Below are 20,598 nucleotides of genomic sequence, written 5' to 3'. Positions count from 1 at the left end.
TTTTTCGAGATATGAAGATTTCAGAAAATTTGGTGGTGTATCACCTTAACGGTTGCTACTGATAAACCTCTAACCATTGGAGGTTTGTTTTATCATCAGCTTGGCGATCTTAGAATTCCGGTAATTCTTCTTTTATGAAACTTATGATTTATAAAAATTATCCAGATATTTTATTTATTTATTTAAACTTTGCCAACTTTTAAAATTTATACTTTTTGAAAGAATAAGATTTAGAAATTTTTTTGTAAAATAAAAGAAACAAAATTTAATAAAATATTAAAAAGACAAAAATAACATTTAAGAATTGGTTTGAAAAAATAAGAAGATATGATTTCATACAAAATACATTTTATTGTTATAGCAATTTATAGTTTAATTTATTTAATTAAATTTATAATACTTTTTATTACCAAATCAATAAAAGCAAATAAACAGTAAAAAGTAAAAGTAAAGGACTAATAAACGACGCAAAAATAAAAATAAGTTTCTCAAAAAGAAGATTATCATTTAAAATAATAAAATATATAAAAACTTAATTCATTATATAGAAACTTAATTCATTTTCCTTTAACGAAAGTAATTGCTTCAATTTTGTTTTGAATTGGTTAAGAGTAGGGTGTTCCGAAAAACTTTTTTTAAAAAAATACGAGCTCCCTGGTAATTTTCCCATTTGACTTGATAAGATATAACCATTATTCAAATTTCAGGTCAATACCTGCTGATTTGACATTGCCATCAGCCTTTTAAAGAATGAATTATTAAAGTTTTATCTTATTCATGAATTTGGGATACTAATGCAGAACATTAATTAGTACTTTTAATTGATTACAACTATGAACCTAAACATAAAAATTGCTACTAGAACACAATGATATAATTAATTTATTTAGACCTTTATGCAAAATAAAAAATAAATGTTTGAGATTCAAGTAATTACTAGTTTATGAAATGAGTAACAAAACAAAGTTATAGAAAACTTAAATTTCCTTATTATTTGTATATAACTAATCAATTGGAAACAATGTTACAGATATTAAATTAAAATGTTTCTATATTAGATTCAAATACACTAAAACAAATTTCGACTTGGAAAAGCGAGATAAAATTTACAAAAGAAAAATTATAGTAAAATAAAATCTGTATAAATTGTAAAAATATGTATTTCCATTATAAAAGAAAACGTTGGTAACTGATGTTCCAATAAGTCCAACAGAGTTATATTCATGCATTTACATACATATTTATTAAAAAGAATTCTACTTTTTCATCAACATTGATGCTTTATCGAAATTTGGTATGTTCCTTCTATGCTGTTCCACTACTTGGAAAAGGCACTTTTTTTGATTTTCATCTCGTGTTAGACTTTGATTAAAGTCAGTAACTAGTTTAACTGACCTTTCCGCTAAATCGTGTACAACTTTTAGGTCCTTTAATATCCCAGATATTGAAGCAATTTTTCCCAGATATGTAGTTAAATTCATAATTTTTGACCATTCATTGGGGTATAGTGAAAGCCACTTAGTATTTACTTTCAAAAGATCAAAAAGAAGCCCGGAATTTTTTCCAATTAGAAAGCTCATTTTCACGTTTTGATTCATCAGTGGCATTACTGGCACTCCAGTTTCCATATTTTTATTGTTTATTTTTTTCAGAATCGTTGAAGCAATTTTCTTTTTTTCATAGGTAGACACAGATCCTGAAAAGAGGGCAAAGGGTGCAACTTCTTCACTTAGGTACCATAGGTGTCTTGTTTGAGCTATCAAAGCTACTTCTGCTACTCCTGGGTCAATTTTTTTTTAAACATTTGCATGTTCTTCCAAAACTGTAGGTCATTGATAGAAGCATCTATGGCGTTTGAAGATGTCAACCAAACTTTTACATAGAATAAGCTTGTAAATAGGCAAAAGCGATGTAGTTTCTGAATCATACTTTTATCATAACTTAAGTACTCACTGAATGCATACATTTTAGCTGCATATAGAATGTTTGCCATCCATCTAGCGTGATGGAAAGCTCCTGGCTTTCCTGGCTTATTCTATGTAAAAGTAAACAACGTAACGTAAATGCATTCCCTTTAATCATCTCTTATAAATGTATGTTCTTGGAGGGAAAGTTTAAGAAAATTAATCATATCTTCTTTTGTGGATTTCAACGAACGTTCATTTACGTCTAGCCATTGTTCTACCTTTTTCACATTTTTCTCACCAAGGAGTAACAACGTAACGTAAATGCATTCCCTTTAATCATCTCTTATAAATGTATGTTCTTGGAGGGAAAGTTTAAGAAAATTAATCATATCTTCTTTTGTGGATTTCAACGAACGTTCATTTACGTCTAGCCATTGTTCTACCTTTTTCACATTTTTCTCACCAAGGAGTAACAACGTAACGTAAATGCATTCCCTTTAATCATCTCTTATAAATGTATGTTCTTGGAGGGAAAGTTTAAGAAAATTAATCATATCTTCTTTTGTGGATTTCAACGAACGTTCATTTACGTCTAGCAATTTGAAATTGTCATTCTTTTGAGGGATTGTGTCCCAAAAGTTCTTTAATTTTAGAAATTTTATATTGGTCGGGCCTGTCATTGGGCTAAACAGGTGTTTCCATACGGACGACAAAATAATCTCAAAGATATGGTGGCGACATGGTAAATAAAACAGCTTATAATTCAACTTTTTTTCTAGAATGACAGAAGCTCCATTTTTCCATCCTGAGTTGGAAGCTGTGATATCAAATACCATACCGATGATAGGTTTGTTCAACTCCCAGTTTTTAATGAGATCAAAGCTTGTCTCTGCTTGGACTAATCCTGTCCCATTCATGATTTTTGGAATGCCCAGCAACTTTCCTTCTACATTGTTTGTTGCACCTGCAACTAAAACTGCCAATCTTTCACCATCCCTTTCAATAATTTTTCCGTCCCAATGAATTGTTAGAAAGTCCAGCTTGTTAAAGTCAGATTTGATGTTTTTCGCAATGTCTTAGCAATTATATTTACTGGCATTATAGGAATTTGTCTTTGATAGTGTTAAACTACTACAGGAAGCACCTCCTTTCTTCGCGATAGCTCCCAAAAATGCTGTTTTTTGTCCCTAGGACAAATTCAGCCTATCAGCGGTTTGGCAAATGTTTGGATTCAAGAATGGATTTTTTGGCATTAGTAGCTGAACCTTATTTTCAGTATCGGTTGTTTGATTATTTTTCAAGGTTTTTCTTTGATCACTTTGCATTTTTTTCACAAGTATTTCACTGATGCTTGCTTCACTTGAGGATGAATCACAATCTTGATTTGCTTCACTTTCTATCGAACTTAAATATTTAATATTTGAATTCTTTAGGCCATTTTTTTACCGATGTTGCCCTCTCTTGCTCTGTTTTGGTTCGTTCGTCTTTCATTTTTAGTTTCTTTGCGTATTGATTATCTGGTGTTCCCAGTTTTACTCTTTTGTTATCTTTGATTGCGATTAAAAACTTAATGTCTTCACTTTTCTGTTTATCGTTCCGTAGTCTGTCTTTCCGAATGGTTTCTTCAGCGTTAATGTGGGCAATGAAAAAATAGTTTTCAAGCATTGCTACAAAACTATTTTGTTTAGTTTTATTTGATTTTTGGCCTTTTTTTTTTTGAACGATCCTGTATTCATCGTGCAATTTAGTTATTTTTTCTTTGATTTTATCTTTCCTTTGGGTTTCAATGCCGGTCTTATGCCAGACTTCTAGACCTGCTTCACATACTGCATCAGCAACAATTGAATTTGATTTTATTGATTTCTCAGTTTTAAATTCACAGTTCTTAAGGTGAAAAAATAATTTCAAAATATCCCCATTAGTAGGAATAATTGTTTGGCTCTGAGCATTAATAGAATTTCCTATCAACCGAATATTGTGTAACTGTTGTCTTCTTTTCGATATTGTTGATTCAGCCATGTCCAAAGCAATCACCAATCATATATTAACAATATAGTTAAGGTATATATATGTTTTATTCATTTATATTATAATATTTATATTATACATATAAATTGTATTCATATTAGCTAGTTGTTTAAACTATATTAAGATAAAACTAAACCCATTCAAAGGAAACAAACGTAACATTAAACCCATTTTAGGATTCAACAACGTAAAAGTATTTGCTAACAAAAGGCTGCCAACTATAATTTAAAAGGATACATCAAAAACCTGAACAATGTAATAAAACACCCACACTTAACAACAGTCAACTTGTCAATGGAGTGTAGCACGAGGGGATTTAGTTGAGATGTCAATTCATGAATTTGCGAAATACAATCCTCTTAATTACTATACAATTCACTAACAATATAGTATATATATTCAAGGTACCATTAATTCTGTTGATATATATGTTTGTTTAGTGTTTACCAACTTAAAATGTATGGTATAAAAAATTACATTAAATTTAGTTAAAAAACCAGCCATGAAAGTTTTAATTTTCATTAGCTTAGCGCTGCGCTCTCCTACGTAAAAACCGGGACCATGATCACCCGAACTACAAGCACATGTCGAGTAAACTTAGCAATTCAGATTCACATGTTGAGTCTAAATTGCTAAGTTTACTCGACAGCACAGATGCTATGTAAATCATAGAGAAGCTAAAAATGCTGAGTCTTTTGCTAAAAAACAAAAAAAGCTAGCGTTGCTATCAGCAATTGAACCTAAAACAAATTTTGAACTCATTTTATCAAATATATCGGATACGTATTGATAAAGAGGACGGCAACACTATAACTGACATCCGACTTATTGTATGGAAGTCATTAATGAATCCAACAAAGAAAAACAATCAAATCAACAAAGAAAAATTTATCAGTGAAGTAAAACAATAGTTATCGTGTCCACCAGGCTCAGAGGCGAGTGAGTAAATTTTTAGCGACGCAGGCTTAATATACACAATCCACATTGAGTACTATTTGCTACTCTTAGAATCTCTTAAGGTGGCACACAACTGAAAATAAGTAAGTTTTTTGAAAAAAATCAATTTTTTGTTTTTTTGGTATTTTGATTCTATAAAAATGATGTAAAAGTTGATTTAGTAGCATTTTAGTAGATGACAGTTAAAAATAAATTCCCTAACAACGCCTTAGCAACCATCCAACATTTGAGTTTTTATGAATTCAAAACAGTAAAATACAATCACAGACCATGATTTAATGTTATATGCCTTCTCTTCTTAATTTTCCGTTTTAAAAGTCATAATTTAAAACTTAATTTAAAAACGAGTGTTTTTGGTCGGTTAATGTTAGTCTCTTATACTGTAACCTTTCTCTCATTTTGTACCAAATCATTTTAAAATAATTTCAATTTAATTGGAATAAAATTATTTTTAAATGAATTAAAAAAACGAAAATGGAATGTTGTTGTTGGGAATAAAAAATTATCTTCCTCCTCCATCTCATCGTCTTCCACAAATCAAGCAGCTAGTAGCTGTTCTAGTGAAAGGAATATCAAACTCAACTATTCGAATAAAATTTTATTTGATTCTGAAAAAGACAATTATTTTGTTTTTATTAACTTTTCAATTCTTAAAGAACTGAAACGCATGGGAAATTGCTGAAACTGCATGCAACAACTGCTTTCAGCCATTACTTTTAACAGATATTGATTAATAGCCGCCGCATTAACCTCTCGCCCAAATACACACTTAGCTATACTAAATTTTAAATTTATTTAAATTATTATTTGCATTTATACTTAACGACGTTTTTAAAATGCGCAAACAAAGAGCTTTGGGGTCGTATAAAGTATCTAAGGTACTTTTTTTTTTTAATTAAACTTAAAATTTTAATTAAATTAAATTTAAAAGGAGGGATGGGGTGGGGGGGTATTTGGGGGGGTGGGGTGGTATTTGAGAAAAGTACGTACTTTTAAGGGGGGGGTGGGGACATAAAAGTACGCATGGCAACAGGGGGAGAGGGGGTCAAATTTGAAAATTTTTGGCGTACGTACTTTATGGACGACCCCAAACATCACTAAGCTGTAAAATTTCATCCACCATTTTTAATTCTCGATTTAAAGAGTAAAGAATTTACTGCTGCAAAAAGTCAAAAGTTTTGTTGACTCAATAAGGTACAGTAATATTAGGAAACTTTATAACATTAAATGTAAACATTTATTTGTAAAAATAATGTTGTAAACATCATACATTTGTTAATATTGCAATTTTACTGTGTATATTAACAGTGTTAATATTACAATATTAACAGTGTTAATATAAAAATATTAACAGTGTTAATATTACAATATTGGTTTCTTCACCTGGATATGTAGATATAAAATTTACCATGTAGTTATTAGGAGTATAAATTAATAGGAATAGAAACATGGCAAAAACATGATATTTAAAATAATGTAAAAGAAATTACTGGTATAAGTTATACCAGTAATTTCTTTTTTTTAGTGTTACAAATTAAAAAAAAAATAAAACAATATATGCCTGAAAATGTAGTTAACTAACAAAAGTTATAAAATATACAAGAATGTTGATTATAAAAGAAATGCGAAACTTTTTCATGATATTTTAAAATCAATTTTCTAAACTGTTCAATTTCCCTTGAATTTCTAAACTTATAATTTTACTATTTTTACCATTATTATTTCTGCTATAATTATAGAATAAAATGACTTGTCCTAGAAAATTATTGTCCTAGAAAATATAGAGAATGTTCCTGAAAATTAATATAAATTAATTTTTTTTTTACCTAACGGTATCTCTTTAAATGTTTATGTCAAACCAACATTTATACTATAAATGTAAAATTATAAGTTTAGAAATTCAAGGGAAATTGAACAGTTTAGAAAATTGATTTTAAAATATCATGAAAAAGTTTCGCATTTCTTTTATAATCAACATTCTTGTATATTTTATAACTTTTGTTAGTTAACTACATTTTCAGGCATATATTGTTTTATTTTTTTTTTAATTTATAACACTTGTTTTTTTTATTTTAAAGGGAAAAAATAGTGGCTCACCCATATTAATGAGAATCTTGATTTGTATATTAATCAAACAAACGTATTTGTATATTAATCAAACATAACGTAATCAAACAAACGCAAGTGTATGGCAATGTTTAGCAAGTTTATATGTTGTTATATAAGAAAGCTTAGTCATTTCTACAAATATAAAAAGAGCTACAAACTGTTTGTACTTTTGAAAATCTTTTTCTATTTTCAATGAGGGATTGCTGAAGTTTATTTTTTTGAATAGCTTATGTATTATATTCTGCGGCATAATGAATCAGCTATTGAAAATTGCTTACATTGTTTGGTGGCAGTTGAGTCGTTCTACCTTTTAAGTTGCCAATTAGATCAGCGCTGAAGCAGAGCCAATTTCAACCATGATGATAAGCATCAGTCATAAGTTTTAAAGAATTTTTATCAGCAAAAATATGCAACTGGGTTTTCAAGAAATAATTTAAAATTAGTCAATATTATTATTAGTTAGATACAACAAAGGTACAAACAACTTAAACAACAGAAGATATAAAGAACATTTTTTTTTCAATCACAAAAACTGTACCACTGATGGTACTGTTACATTTCTTAATGCAGCTTCAATAATTGATACTTCCAAAGAGGCACTAATTAAAAAAAATATACAAAGTTTAGATTATTTTAAAATGTTTGACATATACCATTACCATAGAAATAAAGTAATCAAAATATTTTATTAAGATATTTTTTTTTGGGGGGTTAAAGCTGAAGCCAAATAACTAAAGCTATATAAAAATTTAAGTACTGTTATGTATGCTTACAAACAGATGTTAAGTTTAATTACATGAAATAGGTACGTGCGTATCTGCGATTTACGGCACCGATTTTAAAGATAAAATCTGTGACCATTTTTTCACCGCGTGCTCGAAGTAGGTGTCATAAGGATGGATTTTTCTCGTCTTTTTTTTAGAATTTAATATTGACTTTGATAATATTTTAAAAGTAGAGTGTTGTAAGTTTATTGCAATTTGTTTTTTTTTGCAGTTACACACGTTTTTAGTGATTTCATTGCTACTGAAAACTTCGTTCTTGTTCTGGAAGTGAATTGACATTGAAGGCATGATGGGTTTTTTTTCTAACTTTTCAGTCAATTTTATATATCTATTTTCTATGTACCTGCCAAATTTCATTTAAAAATAATAACACGCTCATACTCTATTTTTGCATGCAGGAAAGGTACCAAATATTCTACTGTTGTAGAGGGGGAGGGGGCGGATTCACGATTATGAGCATTTTGTATATTTGAACTTTTTTATTCATTAAAAAGTTGTTTTTTTAGAAGAATGAAACTTTATTAAAAATATTGATGATTTTTTGAAAGTATTCAAAACATGGTTTACACACACAAAAAAAAAACTATGCTATATATTTATTCTATATATTTATAAGATTCAAGTGATTTTTTTTTCTGTTGTATGTAATATAGCTTTTTCAAAAAAAAAGTGTAATAATGATTAAAGTAATATGATTATTAAAATTTTTTTTAGAGCATTATGGGACCTAAACAGAATCATCTATTTTATGGTGAAGTAAAAAATTATTTAGCTTGTAACTTTACAATGCCAACTCATTTAAATATTGATTGTAGAAATGGACATATATTAAATATGTTTATATCCAACAATGAATCATTTAAAACAAGTGTTGAAATAGTCAATAAACTTTTTAATTTTAAAATATATAGTAGTCAGATTATGCAACAAGTAAATAGATCCAAATTCTATGCACGTAATTTTTCAAGGGTTCTAAACAATTTATTATTATCTTTGCATACCAAAAATTAATATCTGCTATGCCACAACCATTGCATTCAACTACAAGCTCAAGTAACATTGTTTCGCGATCTTCTGTTTTATCTTCTCAACACATCAGTGTTTTATCTGTATCAAATAGTAATCACTTAACTCCTTCTTTATCTGGTCCCACTTTGATAAGCTCTTCTCATGAACCACTACTATCCAGGCTGAGAGCTGATCAGTTAAGTCCTAGGAAAAAAGTTTTGCAAATGAGGTTAACCATTTTGGCAATGAAATGGCAAATAAAAAATGAAAACATAAGGAGGATCTAAAAGAGTTAAAAGAAAAGGCAAAGGCCCGGCCATACCAATTAAAATATCTAAATCAGATTATTGCTCCCAAAGAAAAGACAATCCTTAATTTTCGAAAAAAGTTAAAGGAAAAGTATTTGAATTTACAGTTAAAAAAACTTCAAAATCACATTTTTATTTTAAAACAACAGTTGACATTTACCCAAAGCAACTTATCTTATCAAAAGACTATGTCAAGCCAACAACTTGCTGACAAAAGTTCCGAAATTCTAGTACTGCAAAATGTTGTGCACTTAACAACAGAATCTGTATGCATGGTTGTAGCTATAGATCAACTTCCTGGAGGTACAGCTTACGACTATCAGAGTCACATTACAAAATCTGTTGATAATCTTGCCAAGTTACATAGTGACTTCTACCAGCTACAATTCACTGATGTGCGAAGTACTGTTATTGGAAACATAACTAACACGATGAGTGACAGAGTAGCAACAAACCATGCGACAGTTACTAAGTTAAACCTTTTTTGGCAGAAATCATTAAATGAACTAAACTGTCACCTTCACCTCTTGGACACAATGACCAGTTCGTGCAAGTCTTCACTCAAAGCATTAGAGACCTCTAAACGAAAACTTTTTGGAAGAGACTGCATTGCAGCAAATATTGTTTTACAGCTGAACAAACTTTGCTATAAGGATGGAATAGGTAGATCTATAATCTTAATCCCACTTTTTTACTTTAACACAACATAATTTTGTGAATTATGATATATAAATCTAAAATATTTTTTTTATTAGCATATAAATGTTACTTATTTCACATGCTCCTTATGCTCTTTATTTCAATTACTTTATGTTATTTAAAGGTGACCCAAAGGGTTTTGTAGCCTTTTTGGACTAACACAAGCTGCCCAGAGGACTGCTACCATGCTACAGAGGGAACAGACTACACATTCTTTTTCACATGTGGTATTTTGGTTCATCACTATGAAATATTGAAGATATTTCTGTTTTCTGGCTTAGCGTTATGTGGAGGTCTGACATATAGTTTGTTTCAAGATTTTACATCTGAAACAGGTGAATCTTTGATATGGTTATATTAAACTTTATACTAAATGTTTCCATTCTTGGACACAATTAGATCTTAAATTGATAGGAAGGGGTGCACCATTAAAGGCTATGGGATAAACCTTTAAAACCAATAGTAATGATACTTGCAGCAATAGTTAGGGGATTATAGATTATTAGAGACTAATACTATGGTTTGTTTATAAATTTTTTGTTTCAGGTTTTTGTGAGTTATGTGCCCGAGTTTTAATTGGAAAGCTACTGACTGGTCCTTGGATAACAAAATTTTATATCACATCAGGTCAGGGACTTGACTACACATCTGGCATTCAGATAGTCAAAAATGTTTGGAACACTTTTATTGAAAGCAGCAAGGATCCTCTAAATCTAATTAAATAAAAAACTGATTTTTTTAGAAATATTATTAAAGATCCTGTTTTTGATTCAATAATCAGCTTTTGCCCAGTAACTGATGAATTGAGTAAAACAGCTGAATGTCTGAAAGCTGTTGTTAGTGTCATTGGCAGGCAGTACAAGCTTCAGTTCAACATGAGTTCTAATGATCAAATTATGAACCAGACTAAATCAGCAAGGCTTCACAACATTGACTCAGACAAACTTATGGGTATGTTTAGTACTGCAAAGCAAAAAGCTCCAAATGCCACGCTTTGTTTTCTTTCAAAACTTCATGCTTGTAAAAATAAAACAACTGCTCTACTCTCCAAAAAGCCTACTGATATTCAAAACAAATTAATATTATGGGCTATTTCTAATGCCAGAAAAACTCGATTTGCAAATGCATAAAGTCATAAAGAAATGATGTCAGAACTTATAAAGCGTATGGCTGACAAAATTCAAAATAAAAAAAGACAAAGAACAAAGGAAAATAGAAAAAAATTTAAAAAATTGTATGCCTAATCAGATAAAAGAAATATTTCCTGACTTAGAAAATAATGAGGCTTCTAATATTGAAGAAATTCTTATTGGAGCTGCTATTGGAAAATGTATTTGCCACTTGAGGTTTGATAAAGCCACTAAAAGCCAAGATGTATATTTTGGCAGACTTCTTAACATTAAAAAGAAGAACAGTGGTATACACATAGTTTCTTATTGGAAACCAAATGAAAATGAGAATGATGATGCTGTCGAGTATGAAATGAGCAACTATCTGCAGACATCATCAGTTGTAATATGGTAATATCATAAAAAAATGATGTGCAGATTGACTATAATAAGGTATGTGTTATTGTAAATCATAATATGGTTTATGTACTTGCATTAATAGCTTTCATTTACAGATATTAGGTAAGTGTATTGGTTAGCAATATTTTTTCAATGCCTAATGTGTATATTTAGCCCCCTCACTCTCTTTTTTTTGCTGTTGTTAATAAGATTATGAAAAGATTTATAATTCTTTCATTGATTATTTTTATGTATCAGATCTTATTTTAGGTAGTCGGGAAGTTACCGACTTTCAACAACCAGGGTTGACTTGGTTGCAACATGCTATGGGAAACCAAAGCTCATTTACTTCTGGCTTTGAGCCAATAGCCTGGCTTTTGATATACTGTTTCAACTTAGAAAGATGACTTTTTGCATGCATGGACACCAAGATGTTAGTGTTAAGTAGTTTAAATCAATTAGTATAGAAATCAGTTATTTTGTTATTATTTTTATACACCATATCTTTTCTTTTTCAGGCAACAAATCAAAGAATTCATTTGGTTCCATTAATATTTCTGTTTTAATGGCATAATGCGTTATGCATCAGAAGTTATTTTAATTTATTTTTAACTTAAAACAAAAACCTTTTTTTCTGCTAATTTTTGATGGGTTTTTTAGTAATTATTTTAAATATCTGATGTATTTTATCTATCATTGCTAGGTTTTAACTCAGAGCAGGAAAACTGAAAAATAGACTATTACTTCTATGGATCTTTAATAACGGGTGGTTACTAAAAATCCGGACTAACTTTCATGGTCAATTACTCCCATAGTTTTTATGGTAGAGATTAAATAAAAATATCATTAAAAAGAGTTTTTAGTTATTTATTTATTTTAATTAAGTTTGTCTTCAACCAGTCTGTTTCTTCGGATTCGGCCAACTCTAACACGAGTTGACCCAAAAAGTGAAAGTACAAGGTTAAGGTCAATTTTTTTCAGGCAAAGCTTTATTCTGGTTTGTAGTTGCTTCACGTCTTTTGCTTGCCAGTTACTCTCATACACTTTGCCTTTCAAAATAGCCCAAAAGTTTTCTATTGGACGACACTCCGGTACGGCTGGCGGATTGTCAACTTTTTTGATAAAATTGATGTTATAAGTCTCATAGCAGTTGGTCACGGTTTTGGCATAATGCGATGACGCCAGGTCCGGCCAAAATATATAATTACCATCGGCATGATGAGCGTTGATGAACGGCACTAATCTTCTCTTTATACAATTAATTTCATAGATGGCTTTATTGACTGCAAGGCCGCTGGGGATAAAAAATGGCTTTGAAATACCTTTGTCAGAAGCGGCCAGCCGGACAAGCACCTTGGGCTCGAACTTGCGCTTTTTGCGATATATAACAACCGATTTTCCTTTAAAATCACGATAAACACGATCAATGCCGGTTTTGATTCGCTCATTCTGGTTCTCTAGTCGATGAGGTATACCCTGTTTTTTATAACTTTTGATGTCAGTGTACTTGGCAAGAGTTTTAATGATATGTGAATGACTGCATCCATATTTTCGACCAGCTTTCCTCATCGAAACTCGGTCACTGTGATCAAATATGGTTTTCAGGCGCTTGATACCCTTTGGGGTCATGATTTTGGCCACACGACCACTTCCTTGCACTCTTTTGTACCCAGAATCATTCTCAACACGTTTGATTATATCATAGATAGTGCTTCTTGGAATTTTTTCAGCATTGAAGTGAGCTACTGTGAACTTTTTACCTTGCAATTTATTTTTCAAATAGAACTCGTAAATCCGTTTTCTTACCTCTTCTTGCTTGGCCATCATTATTTTCTTAACTATTATTAATTATCTAAAAACAAATAAATTAACTTATAGAGAATTAAATAAGCTTTAAAATGGATATAAGCATGAAAAAAAAATAATTTAGTTTGTGGCATTTAAAATTCAGTTAAAGATAGTCCGGATTTTTAGTAACCACCCGTTAAGTCAGGAAAGAGGTTAATTAATACTTATAAAATTAAATTATGCAGTGATCACATATTTATAACAAATGAGATATTAATTTATTTTTCAGGACATATGCCTTCTCTATTAGTAATGGTTTTGCTATGGTGATTTATATATTTATTTAAAAATCTAATTTTTTTTTTTTAGATATTCTCAACGGATCGACTTTTTCTATCTTTGGATGTTAACGCTAGATTTGCTTCAAAACTAGGCTATTTTCATAGCAACAATTCTGTTAAAAACATTAATAAGCATATGGAAAACAATTAATTGAGTTTGAATTTTATATTACGAAGTATATTTTAAAACAAATAAATCTTTTATTTATTGGGGTGGGCGTATTATTCGATGTTAATTAAGGCGATATACAAAAGATATTCTGATGCGCTTTTTCTAAAAACGTGTCTTCATCTCTTTAAATAATAACTAACATAAAATATTATCGCTAATTGTCAAAGTAATTAAACTATTTTTATTATTGTATTTTTTAGTATCTATCGTGGCTTAAGTCGAAAATTTATGTGGCTTGAGTAATAACAATGGTAGGGTGGGGAAAGCCTTGATTGTTCCCCAAAACTTTTACGATTGCATAAATCATATCCTTTCCCGACTTTTTGCTCAAGTCATTTTTTTCGCTTGCAAAAAATAGATATAATTAAAAAGATTATTATTTTCCTTCAGTTCACTGTTTACTTTCTAGAAGGCTATGTACATTTATAATAACGCAGCAAATGGACTTCGCGTTTTAATATATAAGCCTATATATGTAAAGTGTTATATAATAAGTATTATCTTTAAAAAAAGTTATAAAATAAATGATTTTATGAATAAAATTTTTAATCATATAGAAATTGATTTATCTTATTATTATTTATAATTTTTTTAATTCGTTAATAAAAATAGTTTTTTTATTTAAACAACATTAATTTTTTTCTGTTATAAGTTGAATAAAAATATAATCGAGACAAAGTAATGCGCTGAAAACTAAACAATGAAGTTCTATTTTAAAACTACCGTAAGCCGAACGCTAATTTTTTGAGTTGGTTGCATTTTTCTTAAGCATTCCTTATAATGAATTTTTGACAATTAAAATGGGCATAACTTTTAGTAGAGTCATTCGTTTTTTATCGAAATTTTCACCATTGTAATACTGATTTAAAGCTCTTTACAATGATGTATAATAATCAAATATTTGAAAAGTTTAAAAATTTTGCACACGTACCTACATGAAATCGTTAAAGCATCTTTGACAATGTAAATAGTCTTGTGAAGTTTACTATTACTTATGACTGACATTGTATTTAATGTTGTATTTAAGAATTATGGATTTAATTATGTAAAATATGTGTCGTATTATGAAAAAAATATTTAAAAAACATGTTTAAAAATTTTTTAATGTTGTAAAAGTATTTTTTTTGTTTTTGTTGGCCCTTTCGCCATTCTTAGAAAGCTTTATGTGAACCTATCGGAGAATTCAATGTATATGTAATGTTACATTCTTTATTATTTTATCGATCGGTAATTAAGAAGCCCTTCTTGACTAAACTACTGTTGGTAAAGTTTGCTTTTAAATCATGCCAAAGTCTTAGTTACAATATAGTTTAAAGTTATATTATTTATCAATAATTTAGGTTCATTAAAAAGATAAATTAACATAAACAAAATTGACAGTTTATTGGCTAAATGTTTCTCGTCATGGGGATCCGAAAACCATTTTTGGATCCGAAAAATTTTAATTTTAATATACAATATTTCCCTCGGAATCATATATAAAATATTAAAATAACTAACCAATATTAAGGGAAGTTAAGTTGATGTCGGAATTAACCGTTTTGTTGAAAATGCTGTTTTTAGTGATATCGGCACAATTATTGCTCTATCCCAATTATGCATGAAAATAACCTGGTTGAAATATTTTCTGAAGTATCAAAGTTGATAGAGATTGTTTTGGTCACGCCTGTGTCTACAGCTGATGCTGAACGGTGTTTTATTCTTTTAAAAAGAGTTAAGACACTTTTGAACTATTAGAGCAGTTTTCAGTCAGTTTTTGCTGGTTTTTACGTAGATTAAAAAGATGCAATGTTATTAAATACTTTATTTTGAAAGTATGCTAGCCCTTAACTCTCTCAACTAATCAAAAAGCGCTAGCGTCCTAACAAACACCAAAGCATCAATTACGCTGACAGCAAGTCGTTGCGATATTGTTCGGTTAATATATCCTGGCCCCACCAAAGCGTATTGTCACCGGCCGCCACTGTATATATATATATATATATATATATATATATATATATATATATATATATATATATATATATATATATATATATATATATATATCTATATATATAAATTAGTAAAAATACTTATCTAATTTTTTTTTTCTTCTAGAAAGTGTTTCACCATCAGTAGGTTCATCAAAAAGAATCTTCCTGATAAACCTACTGATGGTGAAACACTGTGTAGAAGAAAGAAAAAATTAGATAAGTGTTTTTACTAATTTAATTTATTATTGCTCTGTTCTTTAAGAACATTGAGCACTCTGTTTGTAGAATACACTAACATAATTTATTTTTTATATATATATATAAAATAATTAAATACAATATTGTTTACTTTTATTTTTAGATCGTCTGGAAAAGTGATACAACTTTCACAAATATTTTTGATCTGTACAGAAAGTATGTTAAAGCAAACTCCGCAAACGCTACAACTATTTTCGACGGTTATAACAACAGTCCATTAACAAAAGATCATGAACATAATAGACGGTCAATGAAGTTAGGTAGTTGTCCTGATATTAATGTACGGTCAGACATAAAGGTGTCAGTCAACCAAAACACTTTCTTTTCAAATCAAACTAACAAGAGTAAGTTAATTGAATTGATCAGTGATAAGTTTAAAGTTAATGGCTGCACTGTTATTCATGCAAATGATGATGCTGACACAATGACAGTTAAAGCAGCTTCGGATCAATGCAAATATCGAGATTCTGTAACAGCGGTTGCCAATGATACTGATGTAATCATTAAGTTGATGTATTTTTGGAAAAAGGGTCAGGTTATCATAAGTTCAAACTATGGAAAAAATGGCAGAAGTTAACGCAAGCAGTTGGATATAGAAACTGCAATAACCAGCTTGGACAGTTCAGTTATACCATACTTGCATCTCATTCATGCGTTTGGTGGATGTGATACAACATCAGCTATATATGAAAAAGGTAAAGCTTCGACATTACGCCTTCTAGAGAAATCAAAAGAAACACAAAAATTGTTCGACTGCTTTATGAACTCGTCTAGTGTGCAAGAGGAAGTTGGGAATGCAGGTATCAAGTTGTTTATCATACTGTACAACGGAAAAGCTGATGACACACTTTCAGAGATGAGATATAACACATATATGCAAATGGCTGCATCTGCCTCAAGAATTGTACCATCGAAGCTACCACCTATAAAAAGGGCAGTATGGTATCCCAGTTTAAGAATATACCTTCAGGTTTGGCAGTGGAAAATGTTGATGAAGTGTAGCTTGAATCCGTTGAAATGGGGTTGGAAGATCATAAGTGGGAAAGTGGTAGGGTAGGGTGGGGTAATGTGGGTCTACGGGGTAATCTGGGTCTAATTCATATTTATCTGTTATACTTATAATGGCTTTAGGTATAAAGTTGTAATTTTTATCACTTAGTTATAACATATTAGGCTAATTCATTTTAAAATATAACCTAGCTATGCTGTTAAAAACGGCACTTTATTAGCTAACATGCTAGATACATCAACAAAGTCATTTTTTTCTACGTTTTTAAACTTCAGAGAAAATATATTCAAATAAGGCATAAGCGTATGAAAAATGGTTATTTTGAAAGTTAAACTACTATATTGTAAGGATAGTATACCTTTAAGACACTAATGCACATGACTTGTTTAAAATTTGAAATATAAAGGTGGGATAAAGTGGGTCTATCTATGTATAATATTATGATATGTAATAATATTATCGTAGTTGCTGTTAGTAACATTATAAACCTATTAGTTTCATCAGACCTAATTATTTTCGTGTTAATAATTCTTTAGAACTATTAAACACTTATGTTTGAAGTTTATATCTTTGAAGTTTATATTAAGAAACGTGTATTTATTTGTGTGAAACAATACCTAGGTCAAATAAAATATTATATAAGACCTATTTGCTGTCAAAGTATTTTTTTTGTGATATGTTATGATTTATGCTAATAGTTCACTAAAAATTTAACAGTTTTTTCATAAATATTACTTTAGAAAGTATTTAAAAAATGCCAAGATGTTACAATAAAAAAATAAAACCCAAGTACAATGCTGATAGTTTGGAAAGAGCAATTATGTTAGTATGTGAGAAAAAAAGGCTACTTATCATGCTGCTAAAGAATGTTCTGTTCCTAAAGAAACATTTAGATGAAGAATAAAGCAACAAGAATTCAATGCAAACAAGCATGAAGGCCAAAAAAGTGTGCTGATTGATAATGATGAAACTATGATTGTAGCTGCACCGCAGTATTGTCAAAGATACGGTCTTCCATTAGATTCTCTTGACATTTGTAATTTAGTTGCCCAATTTTGCACAACGATGAGGATGAAAACTCCTTTTAAAAATGGAATTCCTGGGAAAGATTGGATAATTTCTTTTAAGAAGTGTCATGTTGATAAACTTCGATTATGCAAACCTGAAATACTTACATTTTCAAGAGCTAAAAGTTTAGATAAATTAAAAATCTACGTAAAATTGTAGATAAATTTTTTACTATTTTATCTGATGTAATTCATAATAATAACATTATACCAAGTAGGATATACATCCTTGACGAGACTGGGCTTTCCACAAAGATGCTTATGAACTGGCTGCTTCTTCTGGTAAAGCTATGTACTCTGTGCTGTTCTGTGTGTCTGCAGATGGAAGATATCTTCCATCCTTTTCCTTTAAAAACAGATATCTATCTGTTTTTAAAGGAGAAGGCTATCTGTATTCTAAATGGATAAAAAATGGACCACCAGGATGTGCTTTTGGGGCAACAGCAAGTGGATGGATGCAAGACTTTCTATTTGAAATCTGGTATTTTACTTGAATTTCATAATTTTCATTTCAACTTTTTTTTCTTTTCCTTTTTTTATTAATGTATTTTCTTGAAGACGATACAAATGATTCAATAGAAGTAAAGACATTCTTCGTTTAGATTTGTCGAGCACTTTATACAATTTGTTGACCAAGACCAAAAACCAATACTCTTGCTTTATGATGGTCATGGCAGTCATTTAACATATGGTACCATAAAAGCGGCCATGGACAACCATATCCTAATTGTTTGTCTTCCGCCAAATTGCTCACACGCATTACAACCGTTAGATGTGGCTGTCTTTGGGCCATAAAATAATAATTGGAGAAAAATTTTAAAGCGGTTTGCAAGAAAAACACAACACAAAAGTATTGATAAGACAGTTTTTACAGGATTATTGAAAAAATTGTGTCAGAGACTCTCTCCAGCAAATACTATAGCAGGATTTCGTGGTTCAGGTATCTCACCATTAAATAAAGAAAATATGGAAAGAAGAATAACATTTGTTGACTTTCTCAATCAATCACCTGAACGTTATAGCCCTAAATCTCCAAGATTACAAACACCAAGATCAGCTATGCAAGAAGCTTTAAGGTCAATCATATATCCTAATGTATCTGCAGAAACAGCAGCAATAATAGAACAACAAAAACAAAAAAGGAAGAGAGTACAAGCAAAATGTGGAGAACTCCTTACAAATGAGAAAGCCAAACGACGGTTACTTGAGGAACAAAAAGTCAGAGAGGAAAAAAACCAAGTTAAAAAAAAATGTACAAAAAAAACTGTTACCTCTGCTGAAGTAACAAAGAAATACCCAAAAAGATTTAAGAAGTGCCCAAAATAGCACAATGTTACAATAAAAGTGCAGTGATCAAAAAAATAGTTATTTTTTATAAAACACTTTATTAAAACATTATTATTTCTGTTTTAAATAACCATTTTTTTACTTTTATTTGTCCGAGTTTTTTTACTTTTATTTCATCCGAGTTTTTTTACTTTTATTTGTCCGAGTTCTTTTTCAATAAAAATATCTTAAGACTACTTTTTAAAATAAAACCTTGTATATATACTATAAAAAAGATGCGTGCATATAGAATGTATATCAGATTTTTCATAAGCAGCAGTATTTTAAACCAGAACTACCGATATTTTATGTAGACCCACATTACACCACTACGTGGGGTAATGAGGGTCTATATAGGCATCTTTAAATAAAGGCTTCCCAGACTTATTGATAGTATTTTAAGCAATAGTTTTTTGTTAAATTTGTTTAGTAGGATGTCCAATCATGATTTTAAGACATCTTTTGTCAGAAAGCTGATAACTAAACATTGTTTTTTAACTTAAAGTCAGTAATAGGTAAAAATAGGCTCAGATTACCCCACCCTACCCTACCCATCACTGACCAGGTATCTTTTTTGATGATACCTGATGACGGAAACATATTTGATATAATTTCAAGTCTATAAAAATTCACTCATTAATATAATATTGATTTTTTTATACTGATATAAAAAAAAACTGAAAATACATAACAGTTTTAAATTTAATCGTTTAGATTCACTTTTCTTTTAGTCATGACAAATCAAAATAAGATAACATTTTAACGCTATAAAAGGCCTAATTTATGCAATAATGGCTGAAAATCCACAGTTTTTAATTATTTTGACCACTTGAAAATACATAACAGTTTTAAATTTGGTCGTTGAGATTCAATTTTCCTTTATTCATGAAAAATCAGAATAAGTTAGCCCAATAGCAGTCATTATTAACATTTTACAGCCTAACTTGTGCAAAACTTACAACTTGTGCAAAATTGGCTAAAAATTCACAATTTTCAATTATTTTTACCCCCTGAAAATAAATAACAGTATTAAATTTTAAACGTGAGCTTCGCTTTTCTTTTAATCATGACGAGGCAGAAAAAGATAGGCAGATAACAGTCATTAATAACATTTTACAACCTATAATTAGCCTAATTTAGGCAAAATTGGCTAAAAATCCGCCATTTTAATTTTTTTGACCCCCCTGATACTATTTTTTCTAAAAAAGTCATATTTTTGTTAACTTACATTTATATTTGATAAATATAAACTCAAATGAGATCAAAGTAGTAACTGACAAGTTCACATTTTAAAGTTGAATAGAGGCGCTGTTTTAGGATTTTCTTAGAAAACCATGTTTTTGAAATTTATC

At 29.8% G+C, this 20,598-nt stretch overlaps 1 protein-coding gene across 1 annotated transcript; it reads left to right on the top strand.

Moving 5' to 3' along the window:
- Window positions 1-5,981: 5,981 nt before the first annotated feature.
- Window positions 5,982-13,635, top strand: LOC136088603 (uncharacterized). Its single transcript, XM_065812681.1, has 6 exons — window positions 5,982-6,086; window positions 8,501-9,765; window positions 9,926-10,136; window positions 10,348-11,363; window positions 11,580-11,742; window positions 11,828-13,635. Exons 2-3 carry the CDS (start codon window positions 9,291-9,293, stop codon window positions 9,958-9,960), a joined length of 510 nt encoding a protein of 169 aa, XP_065668753.1. The 5' UTR covers window positions 5,982-6,086; window positions 8,501-9,290; the 3' UTR covers window positions 9,961-10,136; window positions 10,348-11,363; window positions 11,580-11,742; window positions 11,828-13,635.
- The last annotated feature ends 6,963 nt before the right edge of the window (window positions 13,636-20,598 follow it).

Source organism: Hydra vulgaris, chromosome 12 (genome assembly GCF_038396675.1).
Source record: "Hydra vulgaris chromosome 12, alternate assembly HydraT2T_AEP".
Taxonomy (NCBI): Eukaryota; Metazoa; Cnidaria; class Hydrozoa; order Anthoathecata; family Hydridae; genus Hydra; species Hydra vulgaris.
This window is presented reverse-complemented; position numbering and strand designations above follow the sequence as displayed.